The sequence below is a fragment of the Vitis riparia genome, chromosome 6 (genome assembly GCF_004353265.1).
Source record: "Vitis riparia cultivar Riparia Gloire de Montpellier isolate 1030 chromosome 6, EGFV_Vit.rip_1.0, whole genome shotgun sequence".
Classification (NCBI taxonomy): domain Eukaryota; kingdom Viridiplantae; phylum Streptophyta; class Magnoliopsida; order Vitales; family Vitaceae; genus Vitis; species Vitis riparia.
The window spans coordinates 7569880-7592173 of NC_048436.1; the positions used below are offsets into that span (position 1 = coordinate 7569880).

The window sequence follows — 22294 nt, forward strand, 5'->3', positions numbered from 1 at the left end:
ATATATATATATATATATATATTCTAATATATATAAATTATTTTCATATATTGAATAAATGATATATAAAATTTTTTATTTATTACTTTTAAAATATTTTAATCATAAATATTATTACATATAAGAAAAATTTATATTTTTAATTAAAAATATTGAAATACAATATAATTTTTATTTTTAATAAAAATCAAATATGAAAAATTAACATATATTTTATTTAACTTTTTTTTAAAATTAATTTTATAAGTTAAATGTAAGTACAACATAAATATTTCATAACTGAAGATACCATATTTATTAGATATAATATTCAAAGTTATTATATATCATTCAAAATAATATTTTAAAATATGTATTTTGTATGAGATATTTGTCAATTATATCTTGTACCAACCAAACATGGTCAAAGTAATCGGAGTCTTTTATTTTATTATTATTATTATTATTATTATTTCCTCCATCCTGTCCAGCAGCAACAGCGAACAGCTGCAATCCAAAACCAGTTGCAGAGATCCCAAGGAGGAAGGGAAACCCACACTAACGGCTTCTGAGTTCTGACTGAGCCATCCAAGTGTGGAAAATGGTATGAATTAAGGGGAGGAGGTGTCCATCTGCAATCGGCGTACTTAATAGATGCACAAGGATATGGATTTGTCGACGCTCCAATCTAGGGCATCCTCTGCCTACATTCCACCCCACCGCACGCAGCTCCATCCCCGCTTGTATTCAATCCCAACCCCCAAACCCTCATCATCCTTATCACAGCACTCCCGCGACAAGTGGCTCATCATCGCTGCCTTCGTCCTTACCATCCCTTTCCTATTCTACCTCTTCTCCCTCGCCCAAGGCCTCCACCGCTCCTCTAAATTCACCAATCCTAACCCTGGCCCTATCCTCTTTGGTCTCGTCCTCCACGCCTCCCCCTCCGCCTCCCGAATCCGCGTCTTCCACTCCCTCAATGACGCTCCCATTCCCTTCATTGCTTCCAATTTCAACTCCAATTCTCTCAAGCTCCGCCCCGGTCTCCCCGATGATCCTGGGGCTGCTGGGCCCTCTATTTTGGGGTTGATTGAGTTTGCACAGCGGAGGGTGCCGAGATCCACGTGGAGCAGCACCAAGGTGCAGCTGGAGTTGGAGGGTCTGGGCGCGGAGTTGACAGAGGCCGCCTTGGAGTCGTGCCGCAGAGTCTTGAGGTCGTCCGGGTTTTTGTTCAGGGACGAGTGGGCGCGCGTCATGAAAGGTGTTTGCTGATTTTTCTGTATTTATGTTGTTTGTTTGAGCTAGGTATACTGAATGCTTATGAAATAATATACTTATAAAATAAAAATAAAAATATATTGCTTATGAAATTATAGCTGTGGTGGAATTAGGTTGAATCAGAATTGGATTTCTTCATTGCTTTTCGGTTCGTTGGAGTGATTTAATAAAGGATGATTATGATGCCCACTTTGGATTTAATATGTGCTGCTGTTACATTGATAATCTGAAGTTATTTCATTGTTTGGTATGTTTTTTTGAACTATGAGGTGAAGGTAAAGGGAATCATTTAGTTCAGATGGTTGCTAAATTTCCTGAGAAAGAGAAGAAAAGGAAAATTTGAACTGCGTCAATTCTTTGCAATTCTTTTTCTCGCTTGTGGAAATGTGAATATCAACCCAATTAAGTCCTTTACCATCATCTGGCTCAATTATATCAACTTTCTCAATGCAAGCTTCAAAATCTATTCTTTTGGTTATTTTTCTGGTTAGGCAATATGTTATAATGGATGTTGATCCTGCCTCAAAATTTTCTTTTACATTTAATAATAAGATCAGTACTTGGTCTGTTTGGGAAGAGTGAGTTTTTTAAGTGTCTTAGTTTAAGAAATCAGATATAAAGTTAGTTTGAAGTTTGGACTATATCTTCTGAGTCCATCTTTAAGACCTGTATTGTTGACTGATTGAAGAAGGTGCTTGTTGATGCCATGTACTTCATTTCTTAATCTCAATGGGACTGTTGATTTTTTTTAGATAGGTAATTTTTTTTGTCCACAATGGGATTTGGACCTGGAACCTCCCACAGACCTTGCCCATTCCTTTACCACTTGAGCCAAGCCTCAAGGGCAATCTCAACGAGACTGTTGATGGTTGTTAACTATCAACCAAGTATTCCTAATTGACTATAGTTTTGGTAGTTACTATAGTTCGTTTCAGATATTTGTAACCAAAGTAATGTTCATCTTAGAAAGGAAGATAAGAATCAAGTGAATGCATCTTTTTATTAGTTAATTTCCTGAATATGAAGTTTACTCCCTGAGTAAGACTTGTGAGACATTAAATTTTGAGATTTTAGGGAATTTCATGGAATTTTTTAATATTACAGGTTCAAGGAGAAAACATCTGTTGTTAATTCTTGGAGTCCTCTACTGGATAACAACTATTTGCTATGAAGTAGAAATAGCTTTGGGTATGAGCTTTGGGTTTGGGTTCTCTGGCTTTGCTATCTATAACATAGTCAAGATTTCCTCTCCCCATGAGAGATAATCTTGCTGATTAATTCCTCACCAAGTAATTAATCTCATTTAGTATTCCATATATCAACAGTGCATGTAAAAGATGTAAAATAGTGAATTGAGAACAACGATTTTTTATTTAGTAATGCACACATAAATTATATGTAAAAGATAAAGTCCATCTAGTTTTTTTTTTTTAATTTGCATTTTTTTATTGTTAAAAAAGAGCACTAGTCTTATAAATGGGTAGTCTCAGTCTCCATCTATTCTCTTTCTTTTAAGATTTTCTCTCCCCATGAGAGATAATCTTGACGATTAATTCCACACCAAGTAATTAATCTCATTTAGTATTCCATATATCAACAGTGCATGTAAAAGATGTAAAATAGTGAATTGAGAACAATGATTTTTTATATAGTAATGCGCATATAAATTATATGTAAAAGATAAACTCCATCTAGTTTTTTTTAAATTTGCATTTTTTTTATTGTTAAAAAGGAGCATTAGTCTTATAAATGGGTAGTCTCAGTCTCTTTCTTTTAATGTTAATTTAAACTATATGCTTAATTAACACTATTGTATTATAAATTATTGGTTTAACCAATCTAGGCTTTAAAAGAAAAGGAAGATACAATGGAAGATACAATGTCTCTAATAGGAGCATGAATCCTCCTCACTATGTAAGCAAGTTGCGAAGGGTAGTGTTAATGAGGTGGTGATTGAATATCCATGTTTAACTTGCATATATAGCTATATGCTCTCAATCATCAATAACCGTCTTGGTTTAGAAAAAGACCTATAATAATCTCCCATTGTTAATCTTTGATAAGAAAACTAAACCTCATCTCCATAGAGAATATCTTGGGCTACCCAAAGCCCTTCCATTAAATTCAACTTGTAGATATCATATGGAGGATGAGACCTAGGTGAATAATTTCCTTTGTCTTTGGTTACCAAGCAAATAGCTTTTCAATCCAAAGAGATGAAACTTAGTGTTCAAGAACTTCTTTGTGGTTAACACCATAGGTGCATGACCAAAAATTTTTATCCCATAATTCTTCTATGAAATGATCCTATCTTAATTGACACTGAACAAATGCGAGAAAACAAATTCTGTTCCATGATTCTTCCATCGGGATGGTCCCATCTAAAAATCCTTACAATTTACTTTGATAATGTTGCCCAAATCATAGCAAGAATCACAAGCCTTTGCAAGACTCTACTACATTTTTTGGTAAAGCACTTTGAAGTAGGGATCAACATGTTTAGGAAATGCTCAAGGACCACCTGACATATTCTTGCCAAAGAGAAAAGTCTTTGTGTTTCTTCACAAGCAAAAAAGAAATGAAGAAATAAGTGGTTAACTCAAATCCCACTAGCTTTCTGTAAGGTTCATCTATTAGGGCTAATGGAACTTGAAGCAAATAGCCTTGTTGTTGCTGCTAGGCATCCGAGACTTTGACTTTTGGAGGAGCCTTAGGGGATAGAAAATTGCCATGTTGAGTGACTTAACAAGATGAGGCTACTTGTGTCTATACCCTCATTGATTCTCCTCAAAGAGGAGGAAAATATAAATAGCTTTTTTCTTTTTCTTTTTTTGGGTTCAGTTTTTTTTTTTTTGTAACAAAAAGGATGATTCCTTGAAAGTTCCTCACTAAATCTTTCCAAACCTTGGTTGATTTGAATAAACGAATGAGAAGCAAGGAAGCTCCTATTGGGCTTTGGACAGGTCAAAAGCGAGAAAAGTTGGACAAAAGCAATAAAGCTACATATGCAGCTTGTGTGCATATTGTTTGAAGTTGTTGTATGGACAATACTGTAACACCTTCTTGGAACTTAATAAACGCACTTGCTTTCTTCTTCACCAAATGGTATTGCATCATATTATTTCTTCTTTACTTGCAAGATGTTAATAGTCAAAATAAAAGTAGGTTCATCATGTGAGGTCAAAGGGCCTTTGCTTTCTGTTGCAGTTTAGAACACACCATTGATAGAGGCCCATCTGGCACATGATATGATCTTAATGCAGGTCAAGAAGAAGGAGTTTATTCTTGGGTTGCTGTAAATTATGCTCTTGGAAGCTTGGGAAGTGAGCCTCAGGAAACCACTGGGATAGTTGAACTCGGTGGGGCTTCTATGCAGGTTCTTTTCATTCACTGGACATCTTTCCCCATAATGCATGTGTATATGTGCTTGTGTAGTTTTCATCCTTTGTTTTTGTTAGATTTTTCCATTAACTTGACTTAACAAAATCTCAATCAGGTCCAAACCTTATTGCAATAAGAAATTAGTTCAAGATATGTTTAACCAACAAATCAATCAGTTTGTGGAACTAAAGGATGTAAAAATGGGGGGGAAGTGCTAGAATGGGGTTGAATCAAAATCCTTGGAGATTTTGAAGGAGATGGCTAAAGGCAAGTAAGTTGACGTGATTGTGGAGAGGGGGCAAGGTCTCTCCTCTTGGATCAGATTTGGCGGGAGAGGCCTTGCTATGTTCTCGGTGGGGGTTGAACTTTGTTGTCACAGTAAAAACAGAAAGCCTTTAAGGATGGAGTGGAAAGAAGGTGGATGAGTTAATAAGCTAGAAATTTGTAGCAACAATGTGCACAGTTTTTTGTAGTGTTTAGTTTGATCTGCAGAGGGGAAAATATTCTCCTTAATCTTTCTAGAAGCAAGGGTTTTCCAAAGGGATGGAGGTAGTAAATTGAGGAGTATTGATGTTGTTCCATTGCCCATACTTGGGAAGGGGCCTTTAGTGGGATGATTATCAATGGAGGGGGCGTGCAGAAGAATCCCATCACAAAGGTGTCTCTTATGCAGAAGTGGCAACTAGAGGCAAGAGGTAGTGGGTGAGGCAATTTCTTGCCTACAATAGAGATTTTCCTGGAGTAGGGGTGTGTTGTCCAAGTAGTGACGAGTCCAGCCTTTTCTGCCTGTAGCAAAGATTTGACAGTAGGTGGGCCAATTGTTGGGGGGGGGGGGATGGCCTTTGAGCTTCCTTTTATGGCTTTTGATGGGTCGGAGGACCTAGCAGACTTTAGCCCTCTGTTTCATGTGGGCTGGGATGTGGGATGCCTAGGTTCAGATTGCCTTGGGCCTTTCCAGTCATTTGTAGCCCTAGCCCAGCCCCCTTTGGCCTTTGCTCATCAGGCCCTTCCTAGTTTACTGGAGGTGAGCCCTTCATTGCTTCAAGCTGGGCCTTTGCCATAGAGGACTTCTGTAGGCTGGCAGATTATAGTGTGGACTAACCCAAAGGCATCTTTGAGAGGCCTTTTTGCTATTGGATGAAGGAAGCATGGGTGACCAGAACCTTCTCCTAGACCTTTACATCTTGATGATGACTAAGAGCCCAGAGGAGAGAGTGTCATCTACAGATGCCGCCCTCTTGTTTGCAGTGGACGGTTTTATAACTAAGTCGTCTTTTGATCTTTTGTTGGGGTGTGGGACTTCTCTTTCTATTTCTAAAGACGGCCCATCGTCTATGATGACCAATAGCTTGGTTTCTTGGAGGGAGCAGGAAGAGGGGTTTTTAGTAGAAGGCATGGCAGTGGTTAGGGTCCTCTATTAATAATTTCTTGTGAGGGTTTGGTTATGGACTTCCTGGAGAATCATTCCAGAGATGCCAAGAGAGAGGACCTAGAATTGGGTAGTGAGGAGGTGACTTTAGAAATGGTAATCTCAATCAGGGTACAATGGGCTCAGATATGTCTTTTGGAAAACTTGTCTCCTTTATCAACTTTTTAGGATTGCTAGTGGACGATTATGGAAAGGAAAGTTGACAAATTGGAAGCCGGAAAAGGTCGTAGAGTGGTGGTCTTAAGTAAAAAGAGGAGGCATTCCTTTGCCTCTCGTTTTGATAGGGAGCTATGGAAGTTAGAGTGTGATCGGTTAATTACAATCAATCAAGTGGAAAAGAGAGAAGGGGCTAGAAGTGTGGTTGGAAAATGGTTTTTGAGTGTTCATGAAGTTTTAGATTTTTGGATTGCCGGCGGTAGGTTAAGAGGTTGAGATTTTGGCTCCCCTTAGAAATATGAGGGCTAGAGAAGAGGTGAGGGGATTGGGAGGGTGGGAAGAGAAGGTAAATCATATCCTCCTCAAAATTTGAAAGAATATTAAAGAAGCTAGAACGGTTTGGGAATTATAAGAGGGTAGAAGGGAATTGATCAAGAAGTGGCAAGAGAGAATGGGAAATTGTTGTTGTGGGTACATGAAGTTTTAATTTATCTCTTAGAATGTTAGAGGGGCTAACATTAGCAACAAGAGGTAGATTATTAAGGCTTTTATCAAATTATGAAACCAGACTTTGTGTGGCTGCAAGAAGGTCATCTGTGGGCATTTTGTTTTTCTAGGTCTTTAAGACATTGGTTTTGTACCAGGCGGTGGTCTGTTGTTCCTCTTTTCCTTTTACTTTCTTTTTGGCTCTATTTTTATCTCCATGTGTACTTTCTTACACCTTTTCCTAGTGTCTTTAATTTAATTACTTATTTTTCCTATCAAAAAAATAAAAAATAAAAAAAATTCTGTGTGTGGAACTAGCTCTCACTTGATGCCCCCCCAAATTGCTGATGTGTTTGTGTGAACTTTACATGTTCTGCCCATAATACATATACTACTCATTCTGTGCCTGCTAAAAGAGGAGAGTACACAAACTTTGTTTTCTTTTTTGTGGAGAGAGTTGATTTCTCCTTTTCCTAGTGCTTTAGAAATCCCATCTAACATTTTATATTTGTACTACACTGTATTTCCTAAGTGTTTAATTAGGGGTATAATGCTTATTGAAGCTAAATCAAACTCCAGATTTTACAAGGTCCAAATGCAAGTTTAACCTTGGAATCCATGTTTTGTAGGTGCGAAAAAGTGCCCCAGGTTCTATGAAGTTCTAGAACTTGGATTCCAATTATCAAAACAAGAAAGCAAAATGAGATACAAGATAAGAAAAGGAACTAGAAGAGAGTCTCAAAAAATTTTGAGATTTGAGGTGGTAAGAATGCCATTGAAGAGGCTGTATTTTGGAGACTCAAAAGAGGAAAAAAGGGAATATTCTTTCAGACGTGCCAAAATTGATATCATTGAGCAAGAAGGGAATATGACTCTTGAACTCTCAACCTTAAAAGCCATAAGGAAAAGGGAACTAGAGAAGTTACTGTTAAAAGAAAAGGTTCGTTGGAGGCAAAAATCAAAGGTTAAATGGATAAAAGAAGGAGATTGCAATTTTAAGTTCTTTAAGTTCTCCAATGGGGTGGCTAATGGTATATGAAACAAGAAGTTTATAAAATCGTTGGTGTCTGAAGAGAGGGTAAATTTAATCACCATTGAAAATATTTTGGAAGAGATAGTGCATTTTTTGGTAAGCTATACTCCAAACCCTTAGGTGATTTTTGAAGGATTGAAGGATTAGATTGGACTCCCATATCTAGAGAGAGTGTTGCATGGCTAGATCGTCCATTTTTTGAAAAGGAGGTATGCCTTACTATTTTCCAATTGAACAAGGAAAAGGCCCCTAACTCTGATGGTTTTACCATTGTAGTGTATCAAGGGTGTTGGGATGTGATTAAAGAGGACCTAATGAGGATGTTCTTAGAGTTTCACAATAATGGGATAATAAATCAAAGTACCTATGCCATATTCATCATTCCTGTGCCAAAAAAGAGTCAAACCAACAAAATCTCATATTTTAGACCTATTAGCTTGGTTACAAGCCTGTATAAGATTATAGCTAAGGTTTTATTGGGGCGCTTACATAGAGTTCTCCATGAATCCATCTGTATTTCTCAGGGAGCCTTTGTTGAGGGGAGACAAATTCTAGATGTTGTTTTGATTGCCAATAAAGTGGTGGATGAGGAAAAGAATTCGTGGGAGGAAGCAGAAGATTTCAAAATAGCTTTTTAAAAGGCCTACGAGCTACGACCATGTGGATTGGGGGTTTTTTTGGACCATGTATTAGAGAGGAAAGAGTTTAGCACAAAATAGAGATCTTGAATGAGGGGTTGCTTATCTTCAACAAGTTATGTAGGCTTAGTAAATGGAAATGCCAAAGGTTTGGTTAACGCAACTAGAGGTTTAAAACAATGTGACCCTCTTTCTTCTTTCCTTTTCACCATTGTCATGGATGCTCTAAGTAGAATGATGATTAGAGCGGAGGAGAGTGGCTTATCAGAGGGTTTCATGGTGGGTAGGGATAGGATATGATATCCAAGTTGACCTCTATGCTTGATTGTAAAGCTTCAAAATGACCTTTATCCTATTTGGGCCTTCCTTTAGGAGGGAATTTGAAGGCAAGCGGATTTTGGGATCCATTGGTTAATAGAATCTCGAGGAGATTGGATAGGTACAAAAAGACTTTGTTGTCATTAGGAGGGTGAATAACCCTATCCAATCATGTTTGTCTCACATCCCTAATATTTCATGTCTCTCTTCAAGATCCTAACATTAGTAGCCTTAAAGATTGAGAAATTGAAAAGGGAATTTTTCTATGGTTAGGGGCTGGGGAGGGTAAAAAAGATCATCTTTGAGAAATCATGCTCTTTTAGGGAAGTGGTTATGGAGGTTCCCTAAGGAAAGTTATGGCCTCTGACATCAAGTTATTTCGAGCATTTATGAGACACATTCTAATGGCTAGAACATCAACATTCTGATTAGATGGTCACATAGATGTCCTTGGAAGGCTATTGCACAAGCTTTCTAGGACTTCTCCTTATACACTTGCCTTGTGGTGGGTAAAGGGGAGAGAATTGTTTGGGAAGACATGTAGTGGGGTGATCAACCTTTGTATTCACAATTTTCAGGTCTGTATAGAGTTATCATGGTGAAAAATCTCACCATTTCAACCTTCCTTTGTAATTCCTCTCCATTTTCTTGGAACCTTAACTTCGCCACAGTCCTAGTGATATAAAAACTGAAAACCTTGAAAGACTTATGTCCTCACTTACTTTTGTGTACTTATCTCCTTTTGCCGTAGATTAAAAAATTTGGTCTTTATCCTCTGCATGTTCATTCTTAGTAATTTTTTTTTTCTTGGCCTTGTCCAATTTATCAAATCCTTTCCCATTCTTTCTTGCCAATTTTTTTTATGGTAATCAAAAGCCCCTCCTAAGGTCAAGGCCTTTGCTTGGTTAGTGGCACATAAAAAGGTAAATGCCAATGACATGTTACAATTGGGGAGACCCTACAAGTCTTTTAGTCCTCATTGATGCATATTATGCATGGGAAGTGGAGAATTGAACCATCTCTTTCTACATTGCTTGTTAACATTGGGGCTTTGGCATAAGCTTCTCAGATTAGTCAAGATGGTTTGGGTTCTGTCTAGGAGTGATTGTGATATGATGACCATTTCCTATAGAGGTTTGGGAAGCTCCATCAGAGGCAAGACCCTTTGGGAGATGTTCCACTCAATGTTATTTTTTGATAAGCCAAGAGAAGAAATCATATTAAAACACGCCAAAACAGGGGGCGCTCCCTATGTACACCGGCAGTATACAAAGAAAGCCTCACCCAAGGCAACAAAGGAGAAACAAAAACCTAGAAATGCCAAAGATGACCAACAAATCAACCACCCAACACATTCATAAAAGAGAGATAGTCCACGTCCATGACCACGTCAATGTTATTGTACTGTCGATATGCCAATATTAATATATATTGGTGGTAGAAAAAAGAAAAGAACAATAGCTTATCGTCTAGACATCCATCTGCATGTTACTTACCTGCTTTGAAGTCATCATTTTGGTACTTGGTTTGCTTTAACAACTAATCATTCGATTTAATGTTTTGAAATATACTACCGATTAATGATTTTATTCATTTTATTATTTTGTATTCTATTGTCTGCCCAGCTGCTGTAAAATTTTTTGTTCATTTGAAATGAGGAATGACCTCTAGGAGGAATTTGTTGCGCTATACTTACAATTCAGAGTTATTATCCAGTGTGATGCTTTAGCTTTTTCTGGATGAAGTATATTACTTGGATGACGATTCATGAGTTTTGAACCAGATAAGTAATATTTGCAGATTGCATTTGCTTCAAGAGAAACGACACCAATGCAATTTTTGCGAGTTATCAAGTTAGCTGGAGTAACATACAATCTACATACTCGAAGCTTAACTCAATTTGGTCAGGTGTTTCCTTTGTAAATTCAAATGTGAACTTATTTATTTATATTTTATCTTACTTGACTCTTTATGTTTTTACTTCATCCCAATTGACTTAAAATTTTCGTCTGGTCTTATTTATATAGACAGATATCAAGGGAAATATTGAGATAAGTTTGGAAAATTTTGCAAATTAAAATTGCAAAATTTGGGAATTTAAATGGAACTTTCGGAAGCATTATTGATAAAGGAATTAGTGCCCGATCCTGATTTGAAATATTGAATACACACAAACACACAAGTGCATACACACAAAACATGTGTGTAGGTGCAAAAAGTGCACATTTTATCTCAGAAAGCTAAAGAACTCGTATCAAGTTGGACGTTGGGTTGGCATTGTGGTCTGTGCCTTCATAATCACTGAAGAGTCTGGGGTCCTCTGAAAATTTTCGTATGTTTGTATCATGTGGATCCAATATGATTCCCTTTTTCATGAGACTTCTAGTGTTTATGTTTGTTGGAAGTCAGATCTTTTATGCAGTAGCAGCACAGTGCACTTATTGAGTTTCCTCCATGCTGCCATTCCCAAGTGTTGGAAAACAAGAATATGTTATACAAGATTGCTGATATAGCATAATATATATTTAAACAAGAAAATGTCAAAATATCATGTCAATTTTTTTATATCTTGATTTCTCATCTGATATCATGTCAAAATGGAGCCATGATATTGATGCCCATTGCTAGTCAGGATATCCAATGACATTTTGACATTTTCAATGATATATTGGACAATGGCTGTATAATTAATATCTGATATTGTTGCTATATCTATAATTGAAATTTGTTTCATTCTATTGCTTTTGTAAAACTGACATGGAGCTTTATCCATCAGTGAGAACACAAGCATAGATAAACTCTTTGTATGCTTTCAAGTGTACAGGTCAGGAAAGTTATCCTAGGTTTTACCAATAATTAGTTAGGTTCAAAGTGTTGCTGTCTTGACATGGATTATAATTTGATCTGAATTTCATGTTTGTCAGCCTGTTTGCTGGATTCTTTCTTTCATGTATGGGTGCTTCCTAGGGCTGTTAGTCACTTCTTTTAGCATCTAATGTAGTGCTTTTTCATGAAGAGCTGTATTTTTTTTTTTTTTTTTTTGATAGGAAACAACAAAGAAATATATTCATAGAATTAAGAAGTACAAAAGATGGATGAGGAATCCTCTCACAAAAGAAAACTAAACAACAAGAATACAAAAACAATAAGCTAAATGGTAATAACAAAAAACAAACTCTCTTTGCTACACCACCCCAATGAAGAGCTGTATTGAGAAGAGATTTTTGTAAAGAGGTTTGATGGTGTCTGGTTACTACATTTTTTGGAAGGGCTATGGGTAAGGTAAGGCACAAATGAATATTTTGTACTTTCAGAAATCTTTTGTGGGCAAGTGTGTCTAATTGAAAGGATTCACTCAAATTTCAGGTGCCCCTTGTGCATCCTCTACTTGCAAAGCAACCTTGGAACTGCTCACCAAATAGGACTTTGTTATTGAAACCAATGTACATAAGTACTAGGATTGTATCCAAAACATAGTTGAAGAACTTTGGTTGCCAGGAAGCACTTTCAGACCTCTAAAAAACTGACACATGGGGCCTAAATGTTCAGATATAGATAGCCACCCGGTCTCTATCCTCACATTTCTGTAAGAGAAAAAAGTATGTATAATGGAACCCTAATTTGGAGTTTTATTTGGATGGGGCAGCTCACAATCTCTGATTAACATAATATTTGCTTGTCATGGAAAGTACATGTTGTCTGGCAGTGCGCTTGGCAAAGCATGGGTGGTACATGAAGTTATGAGTAAAGATACGCTTTTCACCAACTTTGATTTGCCCTGGATGAGATATAGAGGGGATCAGAGGGAGGTGGGACCTCTCTGGGTTTATTAAGAGAGATAAGTGTCCCTAATACTGAAAGGAGAGATGGAGAGAGAGCTGGATCTGAAGAAGTGATCTCTTTTCAAAAATATCAAGAGTTCTACATCTCTGTTCTGTTTTAGATTTCATAAGGTCGTAACAATTTTGAGGATCCTGGGATACTTCATGTGATTCCTAGGATATATGCTTCTGGAACTAGTGAGAATAATCCAGGAAGAAAGTTGGGAAGGTAAAACATACAAAAAAAAAAAAAAAAAAAAAAAAAAAAGACAAAAATTTCAACAATAACTAGGAACATTGATTAAATTAGAATTTAATTGTTTCATTTTTGCTAGGTGTCTTTTATTGCATTCTGTTTGTTTGCTTATCAAATAAAAAATAATTAATTGTTGCAAACTCTTGAATCTTCTGGTAGGTTTTGCTTACTCCTGATGAAGTTGCTGATAGTTTGCTGGGTATTGATTTAATTATGGATCACACCTTGTTTTAGGAATTAAATACTTAAGAGCATAAAACATATATACACATCTGTGTGGGGTGTGTGTGTGTGTGTTTGATTATGTGTATATATGTGTTTGTGCGTGTGTATCCATAGAATGGAAATTTTATTTGAACATCATGTAGCTTGTAGTAGATCAAATAAATTTTAGGGTATATTAGTAGGAAGTTCGGGGAGGAAGAAGGGGGATGGTATACTAGAGATGTCAGGGAGGGATTTGGAGTAGGCTTTTGGAAGGACATAAGGAAGGAAGACGCTCTTTTGCAAAACAAAGTGGTCTTTTCCGTGGGGAATGGTAGAAGAGTGAAATTTTGGAAAGATAATTGGTGTGGGAATTTCACTCTCTGTAATTCCTTCCCCTCTTTGTATGCCTTTGCTTCATACAAAGAGGCTTGGATAGAGGAATTGTGGGATCATTCGGGAGAAGAAGGGGTTTGGAGTCCTTGCTTCTCTAGGCCCTTTAATGACTGGGAGGTGGAGGAGGTGGAGAGATTACTTTTGACAATCCGGGGAAGGAGGCTTAATCCTATTATGGAAGATAGAATGCTGTGGAAAGAGACTAAGGATGGGATTTTCTTAGTTAAATCTCTTTGTAGTATTCTAGTTTCAAGAAGAGTTGTTCAGTTCTCTATCAGCATTATTTGGAATCTTTGTGTGCCAACTAAAGTGTGTTTCTTTGCGTGGGAAGCTTCGTGGGGTAAGGTGCTAACTTTGGATCAACTCAAAAAGAGGGGCCGGTCTTTAGCTAACAGATGCTTCCTTTGTTGTGAGGAAGAAGAGTCTATTGATCATATTCTTATTTAGTTCTCCAGGGCAAGAGTGTTATGGGAGTTATTGTTTGCTCTATTTGGTGTTACTTAGGTCCTTCCTCTTTCGGTTAGAGATACCCTTAGTGGTTGGTGTGGAAGGAAAGAAATAGGATTGCTTTTGATAATGAGGAGCTTTCGATGCATAGGTTGAAAAACTCTTTTGTATGTAATCTTTGGTTGTGGACTAAGTCGGTTGTAAATGATGGTCCTCTCTCTTTACTCTTTTTTTTATTGGCTAGGCACTAGGTGAGGGCTGGTATTGTATTTCCTCTCCTTTTTGTGCCCTTTGGCGCCTCTTGTATACTTCCTGTATGCTTTAGGGTCAGCCTCAAGGTGCCCTTTTCTAATATATGCCTTTTGTATGTTTGCCTATCAAAAAAATAAATAAATTTTAGGGTATATGATGATTAGCATATCAAAGTTCAACAATTAAACCAACTAAAAGATATACATTTGATTGAATATGGATTAGAAGCTGGATCAATGCTTCTGTATGTTGATTAGGTGGATGATGACGCAGGAGTAAAAGTGGCTGTGCGAGAGTAGGTGCAAGTTGAAGGGTGGAGGTGTGTGCCAGTGGTTGATTTACAGGAAGTGGGGGATAGAAATTGGTGGTGGTGGTGATGATGTAGTGGTTGTAGTAGGCGATGGTAGCTGAGGTGGTGGTGATGGTTGTTGGGTGGTGGCTATGTTAGGTGGTTTTATAGTGGCAACAGTTCCAGTAGTGGGGCTGTTGATTAGGTTATTAGAAGTTATAATTGGATAGTTAAAGGCCTGTTTGGGGTATCTTTTAACCTATTCCAAAGTGGTTTCTCTTGTTGTGCAATTAAATTTTATGTTCAATTACTGTATTTTAAAAACACGGTGAAATTTTATATTGGAGAATTGTATTTTAAAAAATAATTTTATAACCTATCAAAGAAAAAATATTTTAAGAAATAATTTTATTAAAATGAGGATAATTTTGACATGTTAAAATTTTAAGTAAATAAAACTCTGCTTTTTGGGTTGTGTTTGGAGAAAAGCACGAGTGTCTTTGCTTTTCCAAAACATGAATAAATGACATTAGGAAGTGTTGAGTCCATGTATTGGAGTTCTACGCAAATACTCTTAAAAGTTGCATTAGACCTTCATACACTACTTTTAGCCATGAAGAAGTTCATCCAAACAGAGCTTAGGTATCATTTATCAGTTAAGAGAATATTATCATGCCCATCTGGTCTTTTGAGAATGTAGAAAGTAGCCATTAGATCAGGGGTGAACTTTTTGATTCTTCATCAGTCACCTCAACTTCTCAGTCCATATGTTTTGTATACATAATTTCTTATGATCAAACAATGCATTCTATCTTTTACACTGCTACTTCTATACTTTATAAATGGCATTGAGCTTTGCATTACTTCATTAATTTCAAACCAAATTGGATGTCCTTAACCTAAAAATTTTGATCATTGTTCCTTTACAGAATGCAGTTTGGGAGTCACTTGTTGAGCTGAAAAATTCTAGAGGTTTGACATCTTTTAAGTTTTCAGTAGATTTTTTCTTTGTATGATACCATGGGATAAAAATTGGTTACTTCATTTTCGTATAATAGAGGTTCATGCCTAGTTTCTAGATGTGCAGTTGCATGACTTCTGTAATCATAATGTTTCCATTCATGTGTTATTTCTTGGTTTTGCATCATTACTTTCTTCATTTTCTTTGGTTTGATGTAAGACACATTTTATATGATGGTATTTATCATCTATAGTTCTACAAGGCATAAGTTCTATGACACATGAACACAGATTTATATCTCCAACTACAACCAGGACTTGGGTGCCCTAGCATTGGGTTAGGTTGAAATTAGTCCAAGTTCAAACTAAGTTCCAAGGGAAGCAAAGCCCCAGTTGCTTGACCCAGGCATAATCTTTTGAACTTGGATGGGTTGATCTACACATCAAGTTGGATCAGGATGACTCTCATTTAATAATAGTGATTACACTGCTCTTAACTAGTCTTAGATCTCTGCAATCATAAACTTGATTTATGAGTTAAAAGTAACATTGAACCTGTTCCACTCTTTAATGTTACATAATGCTAGAAAAGGTATGGTAGAGAGGGGAAATCTTGGGCGCGCAAAGTAGGGTTGATGTTGCTCATATCATTTTATTTCTGGAGAAGAGAGATGGTGTTGGCAATTTCTACTTTTGGTCTTTTAACTCACTGCAAAGTATATATGACATCTTGGATAAGGTCTAAATCAAATTGAATTGGGTTTTATATTCTTACTAAACTTATTGTATACTATACCACAACTACAGTACTACCTAATCCAGAGGTGCAGGACTGTGTAGGGCTTTCTTGGTTGGTGTAGAGAGTCTATTACCATTTCTTATCTTATCTTGCTATTTTGGGGCTATGTTCATTTGGGTTGCAGAGTTGGATCATTCTTTGCAACTCATCTAGGATTGATCTACAGTGCAGCTTATGAATCTATTACATTGGCAGACAAGGCTTTTCGAATAATCTGAAAGATCTAGTTCCTATGTATATATCACCCTTAGATTTTAATTTTGAGAAGAATTTAAAGTTGTACCTATATTTATACAAAGCAGTAAAAGCATTTTGCTAAGGTCATAACCAGATGATTCTGAGGCAACAAAAATTTCCTTCTCTTCTTTTTTCAAATTAATATATGTTGATCATAGCACAGAGGGGTTAATACATTTAAGATTGTGATCACTTGTATACAATTTCCAATTATTTATCTACTAATACATTAAATGAAAGTTTCAGAATATTATAAAAACAAATAAGACATTAAATGCTCAACTTTGTTTTAATACTCATAAGAGTCTAATCATGCTCATTAATCATCTGTATATTTCCGTCTTGCAAGTAATGGCTTCCAAAAGACCCAGTATCTTATGAGTTTACTGATAAAAATCACATGAACTAGACCATTTAATTTACTGTTATATATATGTATATAAGGCTATCACCACTTAAGTAGGGCCTGATGCACATGGGTGGTTTGGCTTGGTGAGCTGACATGGCATGGAGTTGATAGTTTGATATGTTGATTCATAAACAACAATGATAGTAGGATGAGCATTGGTAATAAATGAAGCCTTATTTGGTGTCATCTTGTTAACTGTTATGTATTGCATGCATATAAGTCTCATTTTTAGTTGCTTTGTTGGCAATGCATATTCTTATGTTTCCTTTCAGATTTGATAAGTGTAAACAAAGTGTGCTGATTGTTCTAAAGAACATTTGAATAATTGTGCAGCTTCAAGTTCTAAAGAGGGGGTTGTAAACAATCCTTGCATTGCCAGAGGGTATGATTCGATGCCAGATGCAAGTGGCACAAAACTTCTTACATCCCATCCTGCTGGGAACTTTTCCTCTTGCAGATTGGAAACATTGGCATTGTTAAAGAGAAGAAAAGGTAGCATCATCTTCTGCTTCTTCTGTATTGATCCAGCCTACGGTTTGTCTTGGGTTTAGGCACTTCTTTTTAAGAACTTTTTATGAGTATAATTGGATCTCAAACATAATTCAGCAAACATTCAGAAATAGTTCAACAGCAGCATGCTGAAAAATGTTAATAAGAGAAAATTTAAGACTTGAAATTCTAAATGTTTATAACAGTTCATCAGAAATAAAACTGAAATTCAAGAACAATTGGAAACAAACATAAAAGAAACAATTATTGGTCAAATACTCTTGCAAAGAATTTCTGCCTTCCTTGAGCTTGGTCACTGTTTGTGTTGCAGTTTTTATTTTTTTTCCTACTCTTTCATGAAGAGTTTGGTAGGAATTTCTGCTTCTTGTTCACCAGGAAGGTCAGGTTTGGCTTGTGGGTTTGGTTGAGAAGATGATGGGGTGCCTGAGACTTTTGGCCAGGCCCAACCTGGATTGATTTTGATATCTTTTCCCACCTAAGCCCAACTTGATCTACTGGATAAGAATTCATCAGAGACTACATCACCAAATGGTCTTGGTGTAGTGTTTTTGGTATATTTTAATTTTAGTACTATGTCCTTGAATTAATGGTTATTTAGAAGATTCGATCCACCTCTACACTTCTTTTATCATAACTTTCAATAAATTTCTATATATTCTTGCTTATTCTTATACATTCTTTTTCATCGATATAGTTTAGATAATATTTAGATATTAAGTAATATTGAACTGTAGCAATAACCTACTAGATAAATTTACTGCATTATACTAAATAGTAAAAAAAATTTGGCTTTCTTATTTTACATGAAAAGAAATATTTTGTGAAAGTTTAGTAAGTTGATTCATGCTTTTAGTCCAAACCCAGATAATCAGTTGGAGGAATGTTTTATCAAAATAAATAAATAAATAAATCAGGAAAGGTTGCGTATTAGAAGAATAAGAAGGGAAGAATTGCTTGAAGTTGCAATGTTGCATCTAAATTTGAAGCAATATGATTGATGTTAAATTGAAATTTGAAGAACCTAAAACCTTCACAGGAATAAAAGAATTGCCAATGCAGAACTAAGTCATATATTTGTTCATGTTGCAAAAAAATAAAAATGGAAAGAGCTTTTTAAAACTAAGAAGATAATATCTTGCAATAGAACAGAATACAAAATGTTTCACATTTTGACATCCAACTCAGCATGCTTGTTAATGTATACTGATGATATTGAGGACATGGCTGGTATCTTGTTAAATATCCTGATATTGATGGATGTTTTGACATGTTATAAATCTCAATCTTCTTTTAGAGGAAACAGAAGTATCGTCAATAAAAAGTGAAAAAATGAATACCTATATATATAAAAAAAAAAGGAACGGTGAAAAAATGAAAACCTCTTTTTTTTCTTTTTATGATTTTTTTTGTTTTAATTAGGTGTGAGGCCAGTTGGCTAGCACCTATCGAGGGAAAAAACCAAAAATTAATATCCCTAGGTATTGGATATAGGAAGATGTTGATAGATATTGACAAAACTAACTTGATGCATGTGATCATGCCACTTTAGTAAAGATAAATTAAAATGAATTAAAAATTATGTGTGTTTTTGAACACACATACACACTAAATATATGCATTAGGCATTTGACTGCCAAAGTTCTTTGGGTGCAAAACTGCTTTCTGGTTGTTTCTCTCAAACTAGTCTTCACTAAATTGATGCATTAAGCATTTGATAGCCAAAGTCTTTGGGTGTAAAACTGATTTCTGGTTTTTTCTCTAAAACTAATCTTCTCATGGGCTTCTTTTCTCTCTCTCCTCACATCACTCACAGACACATATTATTATGTTTATGTGCACACGTTTAACTATTTTTCTTGTTTTTTGTTTTTATCTCCCAATCTGTGTATTCTTCTTTGTGTAATCACTGTGCCTAGAAACTCTGTTTAACTAGTGACATTGGTTATCGAGTTGGCAAAAAGTCTGATCTGGTAATGATTGTTTCATCCTTCTTGCAGATAAATGCTTACATCCTCCTTGTAAAATCATGTCATCTTTATTTGTTGAGTCACAAGGCAAGCCTGTTCCTCCAGAAAACTTCTTTTATACTTCTGAGGTTTGTAAACAATGACATCAGTTGGAGTTTAAAATTTAATAATTCAGTTTAAATGAATTTATGCTTATTATGCACTGGCTTTATATACATCTTCACAACTGGAAGAATCTCTTGTTTTGGGTTTACCTCGTGCTAGTATGTAATAGATGTGGTGTGAAATTATGTGTTATAATCTTGTCAGGCTTTGTCCATGTTTAAAAAATTTTAGAATGGGAGATTTGTCAATATAGTGACAATTGATGAATTATGTATTCATTAGTGAAATTATGCTGAGTAAAATTGTTAATTTAGAAAGGAAATAGGGATAGATAGCTGATCCTTGAAGATTGGATATGGTAATTCACATAGGTGATTTTTGTATGGTGAATATTTGTGCACGCATGCAAATATATTTATATTCACATAAATTTGATTTGTATGTACATGCAAATAACTGTGTCAAGAAACAGTTTGATTATTTGATGTAAAATCTAATAAAACTGATGTTGGAAACGGTGCAGGTAAGGCTTCTTTGCAAGCCTAGTTGTAAAATATGTTTACCTTGCATTTCAGTCATGTATGTTGAACAGTTCAAAAGTACTCATGGTTCAATATAACTTAGCTCGCCATTTTTTTTTCTTTAGAGAAAGCTCTTGAGGGTGAGTTCATAAAACCCATTAAATTTCGGCCTCAATGGGCATTTAACAATTGAAAATACATATCACAATAGTTGATTCTGTGTCACAAAGTTGAAGTTACATTAAATAAGTGGGTCATATTTTCATGAATTTAATTTGCTTCAAATAATTCAGTGCAATTCCATCCATAAAACTACTTCAACTTCATAGAGATTCCATAATTCTTGGACTGTTTCTTTCGTCTCTTCTTAATTATTGACTGTTGTTTTTGTTTTTAACCTTCCAACAGTTTTTTGGGTTGGTTCCCAAGGCTTCTTTGTCTGAATTGGAAGTGGCTGGACAGCATTACTGTGAAGATGATTGGGATACACTGAAGATGCAACATTCTGAAGTTGATGATTTGGATTTGTTGAGATATTGTTTCTCTTCAGCTTATACTGTGGCATTGTTGCACGATGCTCTTGGAATCCCCATGAATGATACAAGGTACTGTTTCTCACTTTACGACTAAGGGCTTGCTTAGCAGGACTGTAGCTGCTAGTAAAGTGATTTCCTAAAAAGATGTGGAAAATGGTGCTTTCTATAATTTTCAAATTCTGAAATCTCTTCCTGCAAAACTCTTCTGCTTTCTCCTCTGCAAAAGCATTTCATTCCTAACTTTTCTGAGAAGTGCTTTTAGGCCTCATTCCTGTAAAGCTCTTTAACTGTCCAAAAGTGTGGTAAGTTATAGTCAAAATGGTGCATAAATGGGCCCTACTATAGGAACAGTCTTTTTTTCCCTGTTCTCCATGAATTTGGATCCACATATTTGTTTGAATGACTATTGAATTTTGACTAATCTCCAATTAAGTTTCTCTTTATTAATTGAACTTGGGATTGGATGTTTGGACAGGGTTTTGTGATCTGGATAATCATTATGTTAGTGAACTGTTGAGCTTTCGATAAGAGTATCCATTGGTTCCTTTTGTTCTAAACTGTACTTCCTGTTTTCTTCTCACTGTTTTTACAAAGTGGTTCATCCAGGAGACCTGCATTTGCATTATAGTTTGACAGATGAACATTTCCCCGTAGCAAAACACACTTGCATGATTATCTTCTTTTGTTATGAACCTGTTTAGGAGTTGTAGAATCCAGTCTTTACTGAGGAAAACTGATTTTTGCAGGATTGGATTTGGAAATCACACGGGAGGCATTCCCCGTGACTGGATGTTGGGAGCTTTCATCCTCCAGACAATGCTGGAGCCCCTGGAGCTGGAAACAGATAGCCTGGTCCAGATTGTTGGGAATGAGTCAGTCACATACTTCTCATTGTTTGCCTTTCTTTTAATAGCTGTGCTTGCTGCATTCTTTGTACTAAAATGGCGAAAACCACAATTAAAGACAATATACGACCTAGAGAAGGGACGCTATATTGTTACCCGTGTACCCAGGTAATTTTTTTCCATCATCACTGGCCTTTTTTTTCTTTTTTCTGTTGCTCTCCTTTTGTGTTTTTGTTTTTAAATCTTTGTTTCTCTTTTCATTTATAAACCTGTAAAATTGTCTATATATTTCAAAATTAATGCTGCAGTATCCTATTAGTGATTAGCAGCCTTAGGTTCCCATGCCCAACATATATATAAGAATGAACAGAAGAGGCATTCCAATTCATTTGTTATATATAGCCTTACAATATGAGTATGAGAATCATCAACTATTTGACTGACTCATTCAATGGCTGAAATTAATTAAGTCAAGTTAATCTCTTTTTTTTGGGTTGTAATTGCTGATTTGGTGAGTTTTGAAAGCAGTGCTGTCATAAGCTCATTTGAAAATTGTAGCTTTTTAATTTTTATAATGTTTGGATGAATGGTTGAAGGTTATTGACAATAGAATCTAGGCTGTTAGAACCTTGAAAGTTTTTAAGGTTAATGTTTGGTTTGTTGGGTGGTATATAGGTATGATAGGATATTAGAAGGTATAAATAGTGGGGTATCATTTTCAAGGAGATGTTGATATTGTAGGATACTGTATTCCAAAGATAATGATATATTATTATATTATATTTAATAAGATATATAATAATATTATGTAATGTTTAGTTTATCAAAGGAATAAAATTTAAATGAATATTTATTTAATTTTTATCATTTTTAAAATAAAAATTATATTGTGCTCGTGTGTAAATTACTTTGTAGACATTGAATATTTCATTAAGCAAATAGATCTCAAATCAAATTTATGAACAAAAATTGGTTTAGAATAAATTATATTGTTTATCTTTTACATAAAATCATTATTTTTTTTTTTTATTATTATTTCTAA

General features: G+C 35.6%; 1 protein-coding gene across 2 annotated transcripts; it reads left to right on the forward strand.

Moving 5' to 3' along the window:
- Positions 1 to 451: 451 nt before the first annotated feature.
- Positions 452 to 21739, forward strand: LOC117916678 (probable apyrase 6). 2 transcript variants are annotated; one of them, XM_034832823.1, is made up of 8 exons: positions 452 to 1240; positions 4521 to 4633; positions 10499 to 10606; positions 15293 to 15335; positions 17102 to 17260; positions 19276 to 19373; positions 20280 to 20476; positions 21154 to 21739. In XM_034832823.1, exons 1-8 carry the CDS (start codon positions 634 to 636, stop codon positions 21422 to 21424), a joined length of 1596 nt encoding a protein of 531 aa, XP_034688714.1. In that variant the 5' UTR covers positions 452 to 633; the 3' UTR covers positions 21425 to 21739. The 2 variants fall into 2 exon arrangements, with proteins under 2 accessions (XP_034688714.1, XP_034688716.1); XM_034832825.1 differs by lacking the exon at positions 15293 to 15335 and having other exon boundaries at positions 10499 to 10601.
- The last annotated feature ends 555 nt before the right edge of the window (positions 21740 to 22294 follow it).